Consider the following 17,640-nt stretch of genomic DNA (forward strand, 5'->3'; position numbering starts at 1 on the left):
AGAAACGAAATATTCGCCATAAAATTTGGACTTGGAGGAGCCCTCGCGGAGGCGACCTCGCGCATGTTCGTCAGCTTCCATAAAAACGGAGAATAAAAGACACACTTCTTATCAGATGTTCTCCCCTTTTTCCCTCGCCCAACTGAAACCGAAACTTCTAAGTAAAGCCATAAAATATGCCCAGTTTTGGTTTCAACTTGTGTTTGTTTTATTTACTAAATATTTTTCTGTTTTCCTTCCTTTCGGTTTTTATATGCTACACATTAAAAATGTTTTGGTGCTTATGTAAGACGTACATTCACATAGATAATTGTTTAATCCCTTATAGTTACATGGTTAGCTATTGTTGGATCGTGTAATACAATATAAATACTGGATCGAAGGCAAGGCCCTTTAACATACGAATCTATAGTAGGTAAATCATACTTGAGGATAAATAGCAGAGTCGCATCTTTGAAAAACTATCACACACAAATGCTTAATTTTCTGTCAAGATTTTCTACGAGTACACTAGGCGTATGTGTAATATTGATTATGTTCTGACGATGACTTAATCTATGGATTTATGCAAGTAAGAGTTATCTTTTAGGTGTAAGGTAATTACTAAACTGTTCCATTCGCTTCATTTGTTTATAAATGGCAAGATCTAGTAGGTTTTGGATAGTTTTCCAAAATGTTTATAAAAATAAATACACTGAAAGTCAGAATTCTGGGGTATAGTTTTAAAAGCAAGATTGGAAACAGTCTTTTAAATTCTAGCCAGACCTCTTGTTAGGTTCTTGAAGAGCTTGCCGACTGTTCTTGAATTTTTCTAGAGTTTCCTTAGGCGCTACTGGTGGACCTTTCCAATTGCGACCCAATCTCACTTGGACGTGTCTCATGCGGCATTTGTTCCACTTCAATGTACTCCTCCTCATCCGGGGCATTCTGCTGCTCATCCTCCGCTCCGGCGGACTCAACTGTGTCCGTTTCGTATAGCTCCTGCTTGACAACCGTGGGACTTCTCACCGGACTCTGGCTGGGTGAAGTGTTCCGCTTGGCGGGAGCCTCTGCCTTGGACACGGAAGGACGTGCCTGTGGCCTCTGCTCATGGCCCCTCTGGTGGTGCTCCAACTCGGCACGGAAGTAGAACTTCTCCGGGCAGAGGCTGCAGTCGTAGGGTCGCGAATGGGCGCCATGTTCGCCCATGTGGTTGAGTAGTCCGCCGGGAGCGGTGAAAACAGCCGAGCAAATGTAGCAGTTGAAGCCACGCTGTTCGGTGCCCGCGAAGGTGTGCTCCACCAGGTGCTCCTGCAGCTTCTGGGCATGTGGCAGGATCATCTTGCACAGGTTGCAGCGGTTCTCCACAAAGGAGGAGACTGGCGGTTGCAGCGATGCCGGCGGATCAGTGGGCTTGCCCCGTTTGCCATTCAGATTGTGTTTGCGACAGCACTTGTCGCACAGCTTTGCTGGTCCTTCGGTGGCATCGGGTAGGGGCTCCAGGCACAGGGCACACACTGGTTCCTGCAGACTTCCACCGCTCGAGGAGGACTTCGTGTGGAATTTGGCATGCAGACTTAGCTCGAATTCCGAGTGCAAGGTCTGGCGGCAGCAGATGCAGGCCAGTGGCAGGGAGGCACCATCGCTGCCATGCTCGGACAGATGAGCCCTGAAGGCGGCCACATCCTCCAGCTGCTGACCGCAGTGGGAGCACTTGCCCGACTGCCCCACCTTCGAGTGCTGGAGCTTGTGTTCGGCCAGGATGGCCGGTGAGGGAAACACCTCGTCGCATATCAAGCACTTGTGCTTGCCCGTCGAGTTGTGGCAGCTCTTCATGTGCTGCTCCAGCTCGGCCCGGGACTTGAAGTTGCCAGCGCAGTAGGCACACCGCAGGCTCACTCCCGTCTTCAGATTGTGGGCCAGCTTGCGGTGGGAGTGGAGTTCCGCCTCGCTGCGCAAATCTTGCCGCTCGCACATTCCGCAACTGAAGGTGGCAGTCGCAGAACTCGGTGGCGGTGGTGGTGGTGCGGTGGCCTGAGGAGCCGGCGGCTGCGGGTTTCCAACTCCCTCATTGCCCGCGGGCGATGTGGACTTGGCGGCATACATCTCCATTAGATACCGCTGACTCAGACCGTACATTAAGGCCGGATGGGGGGAGGTTTGGGCCTTCAGAGCATTGGTGTCCACCTGAAGAGGGCTGTAGAATTTGTTGCCCGAAGGCGGTGCTCCTCCAGCTGCTCCTCCTCCACCACCTGATCCAGCTCCACCTGCTCCTCCTCCGAACAAACCCTTGAATGCCACATTGTAGTCGATGATACTGCTGTTGTTATTGGTGGCCGCTGCTGCCGCCGCCGCTGCAGCCAAAGGAGGCAGCAAGGCATTCACATAGAGACTACCCATATTGGGTGAGTTCGACTCCTTGTCCTTGACTCCGCCATGCTGACTCTGCATGTGGCGATCCAACAGGAATTCCACATGGAAGGTCTCCGGGCAGGAGGGACACCTGAACTGACGTGCATGGGCGGCCAGGTGAAAGTGCATCTCCAGCTCCGAGGAGCAGACTACTCGACAGAACATGCACTGCAGCGGATTACTGGGTGCAGAAGAGGTGGCGCCCAACGTGGGATGTCCGCCCAGCTGATGACGCGTCTTCACATGGACGTGAAACTCGGCATCGGATCGAAAGAGCTCCAAGCAGGCGCTGCAACGGAGAAGCTTCGTCTCCTGACTGTGGGCACAGGCCAAGTGCAGCTGCATGGCCATCCGGCTCTCACACAGCTCTGAGCACAAGGAGCACTTCAGCAGGGTTAGCACGTGCTCCGACAGCAAATGTTGCTGCAGATCCTCCGACTTGGCGAAGCTCTTGCCGCAGCTAGAACTGCAGTTGAACTCCGATCCGGTGATGAGGAAGTGACCTACCACATGACGCTCGAACTCCGATTGCTCCGGCAAACTCAGGCCGCAATGTGGACAAACCATCTGCATGCCCTCGGCAATGTGGCTCTTCAGATGATTCCTGAAGCTCTCGAAATCCGGCAGACCAGCGTTGCACTGATTGCAGAAGAAGACCCCAGGTGGAGCAGAAGGTGGCGCCAATTGAGACTGCTGGGTCTGGGGACTCGGTGTCAGTGGTCTCCTCTTGTTGCTGCTCAAATCCGTTGGAAGCTCCTCCTCCGCAGGTCGCGATTCCCTCTCCGGACTTCCCAAATCCGGTTTTATTTTGGGTAAATCCAGGGCCAATCGCGGACTGAAGGTGCCAGCGGTGGCCAGGCGATTGAAGTGCTCGTAATAGGAGTTGGGGCTGCTCAATCGGTCCATGTGGGTGCCCCTCATGTGCTGGAAGAGTCCGGCGATGTTGCCAAACTTCATGGTGCAGTACTCGCAGCTCAGCTGGAATCCCTCGCCCTCCTGTACGGGAGTCTTCGCCGTCCCCTGTTGCTGTGGCTGCTGCTCGTGGACACTCTGGAGATGGGCATTCAGTTGCTCCAGACTACTGAACTCTGTGACCTTGGGGCAGTAGCTGCACCTCAGCAGGGGAGTGGGCGTGGCCGTGGTGGTGGTGCCACCACCCACATGACCACTTCTGGATCTCTTGGGGAAATCCAAACGACTGGGACTGCTATCCGAGGCCAGGGCCAAGGCATATCGCCTCTTCTGCAGACTACCATTGCTGGATACCGAAGCCGAGGCAGATCCCGTTGATCTTGGACTGTAGTTCAGGGCATTGGGATTACCTCCAGCTGCCAGGATGGCGGCATTCTTCTTGTGCTTCTGCATGTGCGAGGTTAGAGCAGCGGCTGTGTTATAGCCCCTGTTGCACATGCTGCACTGGAAGGGCTTCTGGATGTCATGGGTCTTCATGTGGATCTTCAAGTGGTCACTAAGAATAGAAAGAAAAGGGAATTTCTAAGTTTAGTTAAAAGTTCTTATACTTTTTTTATTTTTAATAGACTTACCTTCTGGAAAAAGCTGCCTCGCAATGCGGACACTTGTAGTTCCTCTCGTTGGTATGCAATTTCTTATGGCGATCTCGGGAACGCTTGTGCTTGAAAAGCTTGGAGCAGTACTCGCACTTGAAAGGCAGGTGTTCGGCGTGGCTCTGAAATGAAAATACACACAAATTCGGAAAATCGCATTAGCATAAAGATAATCTGAGCAATTAGCCAGAGGCCCACTGGGCTATTTGAAATTCTTAGAAGAGCCCCAGACAAGGCAGCGTCAACTGTTCGCTGTCTACCCCAGTTAAGAGTTGCGATGACAACGATGACGATGACGACGACGACGACGACTCCTGGCTTGAATTTATAGATGCGTCAATCTGAACCTGAATCTGCATACCGACTGACTGGACTTGGACTCAGCGGCCCAGACGAGTAGGTGTTTCACTTGCGACTCGTGGCTTGTGGACAAAATTCATCTAAATGCGCGACGCCGCTCACTTTTTCCCCGCAGGTTGGGGCTGGGGAAAGGGGCAGGTGCTGTGAGTGAGGTTGGGTCTTAAGCTACACCCGCAACCGGTTTGCTTTTTGGGTTCTTTTGGCGGCAGTCGGCTTTGAACTTTGAGAGCGGCAAAAAAATTAGCCCATTTGTATGCAGCCCCCCAGTTTGGAGTGCCTTAAAATTGCACAATATATGATGAGTTAGCCGGGTTAGTCGCATCCAGAGAGCGAAAACTTCTCGTGTTGGTTATGGTTTTTTAAACTGTCGCTCCAATCACCATCGCCATCAACATCCCAAAAGCTCAAAGACCGAATTCCGAACCGTACCAGCTCATCCAGGCGCTAGGATCAAAGTCGGAGCTCTACATGTTAGACCCTGGTTGGCGATTAAGATCGCTGGTCGGTAGTCCTAAACAGCAGTTGCAATTGGGTTAACAAGTTGCTGATGTCATGGGCGGTGTTGGCAGTTCAAAAAGCATTTAAGCCGAATTAGAACCATGGTCAGGGGGAGATTCGGGGGCTTGTGGGTGAGGTGCGGTGTCCACAAAGGTTTGGAGGCCGCCGTCTTTGATGCTTTCCTTAAGAAAGCCGAAGGAGTGTTAGATAAATGATATGAGTTTTAGAGTCTTGGTAATACACTTGATCCTTATTTCGATTATTAAGAGGGCTAGGCTTAGACGGATGAATATCAGTCTACTCTACGTAAGAAAACCACTCCGTATTAACATTTAAAGTTAACTTGTTCGATTTCAAATATTCCTTGAAACATCCCTTTAGATCTGACACCCTAACCACTTTCGTTTTCAATTAACAATTAGAAAACCAAATTCAGCTCCCTTTCATTGAAGGAAAATCAATGGAACCACCGCAGATTGTCAATCAAAGCTCAGGCTTGACGCCCTGAATGTCTAAAGGTGTCCCAAGCACTTCGAGGTCTGTCACCTAAGAGGGCAAATGTCAATCAAGGCAAGACACCCAGCCCCAGAAATAGACTAAGCGCCTTACAAAGCTCTCAGAATGGTAATTAAGAACTTTTCCGTCCACCCATTTGTGGTAGAGCCGCCCACCCCTCCTTCAAAGGCAAGAGTTCCCGACGACCTTTGAACCCTTTTCCTCTTGGAAACTCACCTGTACGTGATGCTTTAAATAGCCGAGCCGTGGAAATGTCTTCTCGCAAAACTGGCACTGATAGGAGCCGTCGCCGCGACTTTTAATCCCCTCTCCTGTCAACTTATCAAACTTGGAGACTGCTCCAGCGGAGCCCGCACCTCCGTTAGCTCCCATTTTGGCTTCCTTATTGATTTTGCGCAGCTTGTTGGCTATTTTCAGCGCCTGTTGATGATGATAGTGATGGTGGTGATGGAAGTGCGGCAGGCGTTTTGGCTTGGGCAAATCCCCGCCTTCAGGACCACCATTGACCTTGCCCTCGGCTGGATGATCCTCGTGACCAGCGGCCGCAAGGGCTCCCGGCAAGTGGTGTGAATTCGGAGTCATAGTGCCGTCAGAAATACTAGGCGAATAGCTGGACGATGTGTGGGTACTGTACATATCTGAAAGTGAATAATAATGAGAAGAAAATTAGTATTGGGGGAAATAGATACATATAATTATAATGAGAAAAGAATTGTTATCGGGGGTGTGGATACGCGTTTCTTACTACATTCAGATCAAGAATAATCAATTGAGGGTTTAAGGCTTTCTGAGAACTGAACCGGAAAAACAATGTTTTTTATAATGTTATTTCTATCATGGGAAGATGGTTTTTTTATGAGAGTAGATTCCGTTTGATCGAGTGGGCGGCTGCATCCTGATTAGCGGCGCTTTGGGGACCGGGACAGGAAATCAACGTCGGCTATCAAATGCTGGACACGGAATTAATTCAATTAGCCGGGCAACATTTGGTGTTGACCAGACGACACCCCATTCCAGTGGGCAGAAAACACTGTAAGCGAGTCTCATGCAAACTAATTGCGCTTTGTTCTTGCTGGGGTTTTAATTACAGACCCCAGCATCCATGAGGGTCACTTGATTCCCCCTTGATTCTGGCTTCTATCACCACGCGCCAAGTGCCGATGTTCACTTTCCGTTTTCGACAACTTTTAATTAAGCCCAATTGCGCGTGATCTTCGCGTCTGTATCTCTTTGGGTAATGTGTAATGCTCTGGGTCGGGGGATCGTGGCATGTCATTCTTTGTTTTACCCCCCGATCGGTTGAACTGTGATCTGGTCTAAGTTCCACTCTAATTGGGAGACATCAAGCTGATGCATCAGCCACTTGATTCACACATTCGTCTTGATCTTTGGGGTTAAAGAAAGTTGTAAGAGATTTGAACCCATTCGGATTTGATTGAAATGTTGGTTGTAGATACGATGTGTGTCAAAGAGGTTGAACTGATTGGTGAAGATGGATGTGGAGTTTCTAGGATTTATGATGCAAATTGGGTTCCAAAATATTTGAGAGAGATTACTTTTTGATTTTGAGACTTAAGGTTCAGTCTTCTTTTGCTGATGAAAGGAAATTTTCTCAGAACATTTGGAAAATAAGTATCCTCATTAATGTACTATCCTCATAAAGCTGTAATGGAGATATACCGTCGGCATAGGCACTTCCAGCGAAAAGTCTTTTAATGGTAATATAATTTGCACCCTTGGGTTTTAAAATTCTTCTTCCATGTTTTAAGAAAAAGTCACCAAAGAATGAATCTAAAGTATAAAAAAGTTGTTTAGGGACCTTCGGTATAAGGCTTTTTTAGGTTTTATAGTTCACTCATTCACTGATCAATGATCAGACCTCTAAAAGTTTTCCCTTCTAATGCTTAGGAAAATATCAATAAATATTTGTTTAGTGACCTTCGAATAGTATTATAATTCACTCATTAACTGAATAGTGATTACTCCTCTATAAGATCTCCGCTGTAATCTCTGAATATTACCGTTGTTGGTTATCTCCTTGGTGGCCTGGATCTTTTCAATTAAATTCTCCAAACGCGAACTGGGACCGCGATATAACATCTTTAGGGCCATCATATCATGGCTAGTACTGTCTCTCCTTCTCTTAGGTAATTTGTATAAATACAATTCAACGAATTTCTGTTTAACAGGCACTTGAGCTGCACTTTCTTGTTGGATATTAAGCACTTTTAGTGGAGACCCTTGCTGCACCAAAGGATCATTATATTTTCTGCGGTTTGTATGGGTTGTGCTGGGTTTTTTTCTTTAACGCGAGGCGCGAGACGAAGGACGTCCAATTGCCGCGAGCACCAAAACCGAAATGTGAATAAAATCAGAGCCAGCGCCGCAGAGCCAAAGGCCGAGAGCCCAACAGAGAGAGTGAGGAAGGAGAGGGCGACGACAACTAGGCGAACTGGTTTTTTCGCCTTTGTCAGTGTGTATGCGTATCTGTGTGTGCGTGCCTTCTGGGATTCTCAGCCAGCAAATGAGAAGCGAAGCACACAGCGAACGTAATTTAAATGGCGCCCCCACCCCACCCCCACTAACACACTCGCACACACACTCGGGCGAGAGTGGGAAAGCTTCGTGTGTATATAAGCACCACACACTGATGTGCCGAGGTAAAAGCCGAAGAAGTTGCGTTCGTGGGCGAGAGCGAGATGGCGCCACACAGAGTGAGCCAAAGAGAGAGTGCCCTGGTGTTGGTTACATAGAAACACCGACGCACCAATACACTGGGGCTGGCCAAAGGCGGGGCATGGGAGCCAATGGGTTAACGCCAGCCAGAGGGTCCCCTAATGGGTTAAAGCAGAGCCACCGCGAGAGGGAGCGGGATGACAAATGCCTTTTATACTTTATTTATGTGCACATAAAAATGTAATTTACCCAAAACGTCAGGTGATGATGTGATATTTCACTGCTTTTTGCTTGTTTTTCCCTTGTTTTTTACATCAGGATCGACTTTGACGGAGCAGCTAACTTTTTTGGGTTAATTAGATGCTATGAAAATTGAAAAGCTGCCCAAATCTCATGGATTAAATATGCCTTGGGGTAATTGAAAGTTAACATGTTTAAAATGCTTAGAATTTAAAAACATTCGATAGAAAGTTGGAGAGATTTGTGGGTTACTTGTGGGTTGAACGCGTGTATCTTGTATCTACTGAATGCTAAATACCACGTTAATGTTCAAGCATTTATTGTTTTTCAGATCACCTAGAGCATCACGTATGTTTTCTTTTGCTAATATCCAATATATATTATAGCTTACTGATGTTTAAGTAGTTTTTAATTGAGAAATGTAGGTTATTTAAGGTGGGGTTGTAACAAAAATAAATAATTTATAATGACTGTAAGTTCTCCTTTTCCAAGATAATAAGAACTAACCACATCCGAATTTTTATATCAACTAAGAAATTAATTTGTTTTAATTTACAGGTGTACAACCGCTTTCCTTCAAAACAAATAGAACTGATGGAATATAAACGAAGTCCAATGATAAACCTTACACAAAGTGCACCTGAATCACACTTCTAACAAAATGCATTACCTAAATATATTCTCAAACATTTTGACTAGAACAAATCGTGGTAAATTTTACATATTTCCATAAAAATCAGAGCTAGCCATCAACACTTTGTGTATGTAAGTGTCAACTGCCCTTCGCTGCTTATGTGAACGTATAAACATGACCGCAAATAAACACAACGAAAGACAACCGAAAAAGTGAAAAAGTAAAATTGACGACAAAAACGATATGGGGAAAAAAGAAAGCCAAAAGGCCAAAACACGTTTAAGCCATTAGCGCGTAGCCGTCAATGTGGCAAGCAAATTGCTGCGAAAAACCATTGTGTTGCCTGAGAAAATGGCAGGACATCGGTTGGCCAGGACGAGGACTACACAATGCAGTCACTAAAAGCCAAATTAATTATGCATGCAGCGGCGGGAGTGACAGCGTTGGCAGGAAAAACGGCAGGAAAGTGCAGCAAATAAAAGCACGCTTTTGTGCTAGCTGTCAGCAACAGAAATGCACTTGAAGAAATATATTTTCGAAATAACACTTTGGTCAAGTATAAGTACTAAATCTTATTCTATACAAGCTAAAAGGCATTGTTTTTAAACGAAGGTTGCTAAAAAGATTAGTTTTAGAAATGATTTACAGTTTAAAGATTCATGTGTTGCGTGTTATAATTTTTTGATTTCTGATTTATAAATTTTATAATTTTTTATGACTATCTTAGTTAAACATCGATATTTTCGACTGCCTTCTTCCTCTTTCTTAAGTGCAATTGTAGTAAAACAATATCTGCCTTCCCCTTCTCTTGGTTCAACTCCCACAAAAGCTGGCGTAAAACTATTAAAGCAATTAAAAAATCACTTTTCACTATTTTAGCCCCACTCCCAGTCTTTTTTCCTCTCTTCCCACCTGTTTTTTGTATGTTTTATAAAGGTTTTCCCTTTGTAGCAATGTTTTTCCTCGGCCGTCATTGGTAGCTCATTCCCTTGGCCAATCACAGCGCTCTCTGCGCTGCGCATGCGTTGCTGTTACGGCTTTTGCACAAGTACAACAACAACGAGGCCAGTACATAGGTGTACATGTAGAGAGAGATGGCTATCGACGGAGCTGTCGATTCGGGCTCCTCGGCTTTTAACAGTTACCTCTCGATGTGCTAATTGACTCGGTTTGTTGTTGTTGCTGACGTCGCCAAGTTTGTCGTTTGAGTCTTTGGTTTGAGGCTGGGAAAGAGTTCGTATTATGTATGCAGACCTCCAGAGTTTGGATTGCAATGGGACGTTAGCTTATGAAAAGGAATTTATTTAACTAAGCTGAATAAATGTAAGTTTAAAACTCTTAGCTAAATAAATACAAGATAGACATTTATTATTTTAATAAAAGTATTAATAAAAATAAGTCAAATATCGCTCTTGTTAGTTTAAAAATGTATAAACTAAGTAAAGATTTGGACTTATATTATTAAAATACAGTTAAAAGGTTACAAATTTTTGTTACTTTGCGTCTTTGTGAAAACTCTTTAAGTAAAGTTTACCTTTATACTTTGTATACTTTGCACCTTCCAAGCCCTATATAATATTTGAATACAAGAATAATCTCAAGCAATTAATAAATTAAACTGGATTGCCTTTTTATTGTACCCTTTTCAATAGTCCAAATACGCTGTCAATTTCCCTCAAACATAGTAATTGTCCTTATCATTTTCTTAACCCATTTTCAAACATCACTGTCCCCTTACAGCGGTGTTCAATTACAAATGCTTCCAATTAACCTAATAACCGAGACCAAAAAGCTTTAACCTTTGACCTCCCTCAGACGCAAGTCAAATGCGGGAAAAAACCCGCAAAACGAATTTATCAACGGCAATCCCAATATCAAATTGCAATTGAAGTTAATTTTCGCTTCTTACATATTTAATGACAGAACACGAAGAAAGTTTTTCCGTCCAACAACAATTTTCCTAATTGCTAAGAGGGAATTTGGATTTTCCATTTTAAATTCTAATTGCCCTTAGATGTTTTTTGTTGGCTTTGTCGGCATAAACATTTTGCCCATTTTCCGTTTGGCAGTTGAAAAATCAAGTTTCGGCTGAAAAATTGTAAAAGTTCCCATTCCCACTCGACATCGAGCCACTTTAGTCCTCCGTCTCCGGTGTTAATTACATTTGAGTGACAGTTTTGTGACAGGCCACGACAAGTGGGTAGGATGTTTGGCATTCTGGGTGGTTGGGCGGTGGGTGAAAGGGTGTCGGCACAGGTAAACTGTGTCGCCCAACCTTGCTGCTGGCCGATCCTTTTCCTGTGCATTTTTAATGCGCGGCTAATGCAGAGTCAGGCCAAACTTTTCACCGAGATTTTGAGATTTGCCGTTGGTCAGCATCAGCAGGACCTCATGTGTCACTTGTCGTCCTTGATATGAGTGTGTTCCTGTGTGTTCGCTGACAGCCAAAGGGTTTCGCCAGCGCCCTCATGCATAATAGATAAATTATAAAAATATACGCCCTGCTGGGGAGTTGGGAAGCTGGGCTTGTGGAAAAGGAGAGACCTGTCAGCATGTCATCCATTGTCCTGCGGGCAGCCTAAGTGTCCTTTTGTTTCAGCGCATTTTAAATTAGCCATTCTCGGAAAAAGTCACTCAAATTGTCACTTTGATGTCCTGACAGCCCCAGATCCCAAAAAAAACCCGAAAAACACATCATCGGTCCTAAGTCCGAGGTCCATGTGTCTCCACAGATTTCCATCTTTCGGTGATCTCATTCCGGCGCTAACGGCACAATTAATCAGCCGCTTGAGGACACTTTTAATTAGAGCCACAATCATTTGGTGGTCAAGACCAGGCCCAAAAAAAGGTTTACTCACGTCAAAGGATAATTTTTTAATGAAATGTGACATTATTCTTTAACTTTTGTGGAGGGTTACGTGTAACTTGCTGATGATTGATATTTTGAGTTTACAAGAAAAGGAAAAATTCGTAAAATTATGTTCAAATACCGGATTATTATTAATTTGAAGTATACTTAAATGGTTCTTGTAAAAGAATGATTGTATTTACGCTTAGTCAAATAATATTTTCAAGAAAAATAATTATATATAACTAAAGTTCTATGTAGTTTGATATTGATGTTAGCTTTGGATATAGTATAGTATATAAAAATATAGTATGTAAAAATATAGTGTTTCAACCCATTTCACAACCTAATAGACGAGACTCAATTCTCCTTCCTGGTGGTCACTTCGCTTTCTTCACTCGGAACCCAACTGCGTTGCCATCCACCGCATTAGGGACAACTCTTAGACGTATTTACCAAACAAACAATTATCCTCATAATCTGATTTCGATGAGGGGTCATCATCATCGAATACTGTCAAGTCATGCCTGCTCCATGGTTCATAATGATGATCCTTTCGAATTGCATCACGGACGTATCTCGATCTCCATCCATCCTCCCAGTTACTCAATGAAAAATGAAGTTTCTCAATGGGGATTTTGACTCAATTGAGATCGAGGCGCTGACACAAATCAATCAGACGGCTGGCAGGTAGAAGCGAGGGATCAGTCTGGTCTGGTTCTGGCTGTTGGGATCTTGATCACTTGTCAAGGGGTAATGATGGGACTGGCGACGTGTCGAGGGCGTCCTGCGGTGGCTAAATCCCTTTTTGAAAAGGGTTTCTCAAATCGATTTCGGCGACGCCTCTGCTCAGCTCTGCCCAACCGACCATAATTGACTTTCGCACCTGTTTTTGGGCTCCTTCTGCCCCGCTGGAAACCCATTCAACCGCAGAAAGTCGGCCTGAAAAGTGGGGATATGGTGGGGAAAAGTGCGGTGGCACGTGCTACCAGTTTTGTGGCTTAGACTGGGAGCCAGAACAATGCCCCACAGCTGCCACTCCTAAACGCTCGTTGACCATCAACCCATCCATCGCACGCGTGCCAGTCGCCATAAACTTCAGAGGGCCAAGACGGAGTCCAGAAAATTGAAATGCATTGCGGACGAAGTCAGCGGAAGGAGGGAAGTGAATAAAGTCCAGAAACCAGATTAACATGTCCGATTGCCACATCCGAGGTCTTTTGTACTTGCTCCGATTCCGATTCCGGTGGCTGATATCTCCACACCGAGTTCTCAACTCCACTCGGAAGACGGAAACTAGAACTTCACGACGATTCGAGTGCCCCGATAACGGTGCGAGGGCAAGGGGTTCACTCGGAATTGGGTTTACGACACTTTTTTCCACCGCAAGCTTTTGTTAAGCTCCGCCGATGGAGATAATAATCATAAAATTATTTTATTGCAAAGGCAGTTTCTGCCTCACTTTTGGCATTTAACTAATAAGTGGGGGAATTTCGGGGGGGATGATGAATGAAGCTGAGGGTGAGGACAGCTGCGGTGCTCCAGCTGAAGGTCTAAAACTTTGAATTATGCATGAAATATCTCTAAGGAGCAAGGCATTTGGGTTGTCCCACATAAAACATAGTTTAGGGATAGTAGAAGGGGCATGCTTATAACATTTGTATTTGACTACTGCTAAATAAATTGATCCTTATCCTTACGTATATGAGTCATACGTGGTTAGTTTTCAATTAAATGGTTATAACCCTTAAAAAATCTAATAAATGGATACTTAACTCTCCAATCCTAGAACCTTATTATCCAAATGTTCCACCCAATTCCCCGAAAAAGAAAATCCCCAGACAGACAAATGGGGTGGCTGATAACCTCTGCAAGATTTATAAGCATGTTACCTGCTGAGTCTCCTCGCCCATAACAATATGTCTAAATTAAATCCTTTAAGATCAAATAACCAAAGCAGGAACCACTTCGCATGTGAAACATTTCAACGCGTATTTCATTTAAATTACCCCAAATTTATCCCCGAAAAACGAGACGGACGGCAAATATTCAGAGTGAGTGTGTGAGATGGAGTGGAGAAGGGCGGAAAGCCAAAGCTGAAAGGGTTCCCATGGGAGTTTGGCACGCGGAATTGCGCCTTGGAGTCGCATAAGGACGAGGAGCAGCCCAGAACTATGCACATGGGAGCCACCAAAGAAAAAAAAACGAAAGCCAAGGACCTGTGTATCCTTGTGGGTGGCAAAAATGCGATACACAAACGTTACGCTGCTTTTATTTTTGCATCGTAAAGCGAAATGAAAACGTCTTTCGCGGAAAGTTTTCTTTTCCAGTGCGCCCGACACCTCGCGGGATGGGTTTTGGCTCCGAAAACTTGGCGAAAGGCGAACGGAACGACCGAACCACCAAAGGCACATAAATCATCCAAGGTGGCAATAGCAGCAACTTGGGCGTGTCATAACTTCGGAGCCAGAAGCCCAGTTGGCCATGGCCCACGGGATCGAAAACAATGAGGATGGAGCCGGTGAAAGTTGGCGCTAAAAATTGCCAAGAGTCTTGGCCAATGCGCCTATGGTGAATACCCCGTGTATGGCGGTAGGGGAATGTCCTGCAACTGACACTGCAGTCCGAGTTTACCGCCAGAATGCAGGACCAACTTTTTTCGCCCTGTTTCCGCTTGTTTGGCGGCGGTGTCAGGGCGGTGATACACCTGAGATTGCGATTACTTTGTCCAGACAGCCAGTTGGTCTAAAGTTTTTTGAAATCCCTATACCCTAAGGCGTGTGGGTGCCGGGCTTTCGTTGCATGGTTAAGAAAGCTAAGCTAAGGCTAAATTCTTTTTAAAAGCTCTTATTGCACTAAAGTATATTATTTGAATCCGTGTAACTAAAAAGTTTGGTCGGCAAAAGTTATATGCAAAATATGGATGATGCTTCATTAAGAGTAGATAGGGACAGTTAGTTCGGTTTTCTTAATGATATTTCTTTATTTTCTAAAATAAGATTCACATCGAAAACGAATGATGTACCTTATTATAAACAAGTAATTGAAAATTACTTACACGAATAAGATATATCTTTGTTATGTCTACAAAGATTATCGATAAATGTAATAAACTCAAAGAAGGTTTAAATGACCATCGAAGAGTGTATAAATGTCACCGCCCCCTGTTTTTTAGAGGCTCCACCCCTTGAGAGCCGCGTAAAGCAGCGAAAACTTTCTAATGACTTGTCGGTGGGGTTTCTAGCGCGTGTAAGGAACTTTAGTTTTGGACATTTTGCAGGTCTGGCTGTAATTAAAACGCATTAGATTTGTACTTAGGATAGCCCGGTGCCCCAGTTACGCGTCGGTGGCTGTATCTCCGTGAGGGCGGTGCCTTAAAGAGCCGGAGAGTTCTCTACGTGATGATCGGAGTCGATCCGTGGTACTCTTCTGGCCCATCCAAGTGCCACACACCAAGTGCGGCAAAGCGGTTCATTAACCGTGGCGATGTCATCTCGGCGGACTAACCAGTTTTCCCCAAACACACTCGAAGATTTCTATCTCCGTGTGCGGTGCGTAAAGCAATTTGCGCTGCTGATGAGACGACTTCTTGGGAAAGCAACGGTTCAAGTGCTGTGAGAATTCGCCACTTTAAGCAATCCCCCAGACTCGACCCAAAAGAAACTGCCATGCCATCCGAAGCCCAATCCCAAGCTCCAAAAACCTTTGACCAGAGCAATTATTTATGGCCTCGAGACGCGAGGAAGGGGCTATAAAGTTAGCTCTCTGTTTGTCTTGTAAGACAAATGTGTAATTAATTGCGTCGCATCAAAAGGAAGCTCTAAAACTATTTGCATACGAGCGTGGTAAATTGTCTTCGTTGTCACATCTTGAACTACACGTGCAATTAATAAATCAAAAGGGACAGGCTAAGCCTAGAGTCCTTTCGTCCTTCCGAGCGGAAGTCTCGGGCCCGGCCAAGACAAACAAATGAAGTGACTGGAACCGGAAAAGCTTTCCCAACTTGAGAATTTCTTACTTTTTTCCCTTTCGACAGGGGGATTCTGAAATGTTCCACTGCAACTAATTGCATTTCATTGCATACATTTGGGCTGCCACGAATCCTTTTTGCCTCGCCATCTCGGATGCAGCCGCAATCACATCGCACACACAACGTAAAACGTTTCAAAATTGTGCTCAAATAGCCAGAGAGATTTCCTTGGAGTAGCCCAATGGTTTGAGGTGGCAAGCCAACCACAAGTGCCTCGAGTCGTTTATGGAAGGAGTGGGGAGAGCGGGGATTAAGGATGCCAGGAGGGCTGCGCTGGCCAAGTGTTGAGTGCCAGCTATGATTGCACTGTGAGATATTTAAAAGGTTTAAGGATAACAAATACTTACATAAAGGGTTTAGATACTTGAAAGTGGAGTGTTGATTGATACATAATCGTATTTATATTGTAGATTTTACTTTTTATCTATATGCTTTGACATTTCATTCGAGATCCTAATCCATTTAAGCCCAATGAATTTAAATAATTATAAAGAATAGGATAAATCAAATACTTATTTAAAGCATCCCTTGCCCAATAGTACTTCATTGCTTACATATGAATTCATAAGTAATTTTATCATTAGTCCAAATGACCTTAAAATTGGGTTTCTAATAGGTCAGTAATAGTTTTAGATGGGCAGATAATTCACTAAACTATTTTCTTACAGTGTAGTCAAAGGAAGAAACAGACAAGTTAGCAGCCGGGTAAATTTAGCGCCAGAGTTGGGGGGCAAGTAGTGAAGTCGAGTGAAGTGAAGTCTGAGTTGTGTGCATGAATGAATGAATGAAAGGGGGCGGCAAATGGGCAGCCCGTTCATGATGCTGCCGGCGGCAAGGACGTTGCTCGGGGCAAAGACAAAAAGCACAAGAAGGAAGTTGTGAAAAAATGGCAGCCAGGGAGGTGAGACAGCCGTCGCCACACAAAACGAAACAAATAACACAGAAAAAGCATTCGGAATGGCACTAGAGAGAAATGTGGTTGAAAGCGAGGGAAAGATGGTTTGGCGGGATGTTTGGATGAGGAGGAGAGGTCATGTCGTGGCCGTAGCTCATGATGCTGCCGGAGGTCTCCATTTCTGGCACCATCTCTCTGTCTATCTCGCAGCCTCTTCGACAGCTCGTAAATGGCAGCCTGGCTATGTGAATGGGATGGAGCAAGGGGGTTTTTGGGGGGCAGCTTGTAGGATGATGGTCGGGATGGGTCGGAATGCTCTGTGTGGTCCCAACTTGACTCCGACTTGTGCTGTTGGTGTTGATTGCTGTTTGGGGTTTTTAAAACGTAGTTAGGCTGCCGGGCAGCCACAGGACCGCAGCATATGGAAACGACACCCGCGGCACAGGTGTAGAGCACCCTGGAGTGCCATCTCCGGCAGCCAGGATAACACCCCCAACGCCAATTTCAATGGTTATGGCTCCAGCACGCATGCTGTGTGTATTGTGGGGACTAGGACAGTGGGAGTTTCTCCACAGTATCATGGAATCATATATCTGTGACACCTGGCCAATCTCTTACCTGAGTAGAAGCTGTCCAGGCTCTGCAGCTCCTCGTCGTCAAAGTCCTCATCCCCGCTGAGACTGAGTAGCTCCTCGTCCACTTCCATGTCCTCCGGCTCCTCCAGCTCGTCTGGCTCCTCAGCATCCGCATCCACGTGGCCTGCAGTTAGAAAAGGAAAAGCTTATTTTAGCCTGGATTGCAAGGGGCAAATGCAGCTGGGACTTGACCTCGACGTCTTGGATGGAAATAGCCTGGCGGCCAAAGGGGCCGGAGCGCAGGGCAGGATGCCCTTTCCGGATCCCCAAGTGCAAGGAATTTTGATTATGCTAAGCCCCAGGGTGCCATAATTCCATACCCCCAGCAAGTAAGCCCCCAAGTACTACCTAC

At 45.5% G+C, this 17,640-nt stretch overlaps 1 protein-coding gene across 1 annotated transcript; it reads right to left on the reverse strand.

Annotated features, from left to right (window-relative positions):
* Positions 1 to 207: 207 nt before the first annotated feature.
* LOC108023120 (zinc finger protein 423 homolog) lies at positions 208 to 7,666 on the reverse strand. Its single transcript, XM_017092388.3, has 4 exons — positions 7,352 to 7,666; positions 5,547 to 5,968; positions 3,936 to 4,078; positions 208 to 3,859 (listed from the first exon to the last, which is right to left on the reverse strand). Exons 1-4 carry the CDS (start codon positions 7,443 to 7,445, stop codon positions 823 to 825), a joined length of 3,696 nt encoding a protein of 1,231 aa, XP_016947877.1. The 5' UTR covers positions 7,446 to 7,666; the 3' UTR covers positions 208 to 822.
* Between the last annotated feature and the right edge of the window lie 9,974 nt (positions 7,667 to 17,640).

This window comes from Drosophila biarmipes, chromosome 2R (assembly GCF_025231255.1).
Source record: "Drosophila biarmipes strain raj3 chromosome 2R, RU_DBia_V1.1, whole genome shotgun sequence".
NCBI lineage: Eukaryota > Metazoa > Arthropoda > Insecta > Diptera > Drosophilidae > Drosophila > Drosophila biarmipes.

Excerpts from the sequence above, each read along its gene's own strand:
- LOC108023120 (XM_017092388.3), bottom strand. The coding sequence starts at position 7,445 with ATGATGGCCCTAAAGATGTTATATCGCGGTCCCAGTTCGCGTTTGGAG. Across the intron at positions 5,969-7,351 it reads CAAGGAGATAACCAACAACG|ATATGTACAGTACCCACACA; the intron begins GTAATATTCAGA and ends ATTCACTTTCAG. Across the intron at positions 4,079-5,546 it reads ATTTAAAGCATCACGTACAG|AGCCACGCCGAACACCTGCC; the intron begins GTGAGTTTCCAA and ends TTTTCATTTCAG.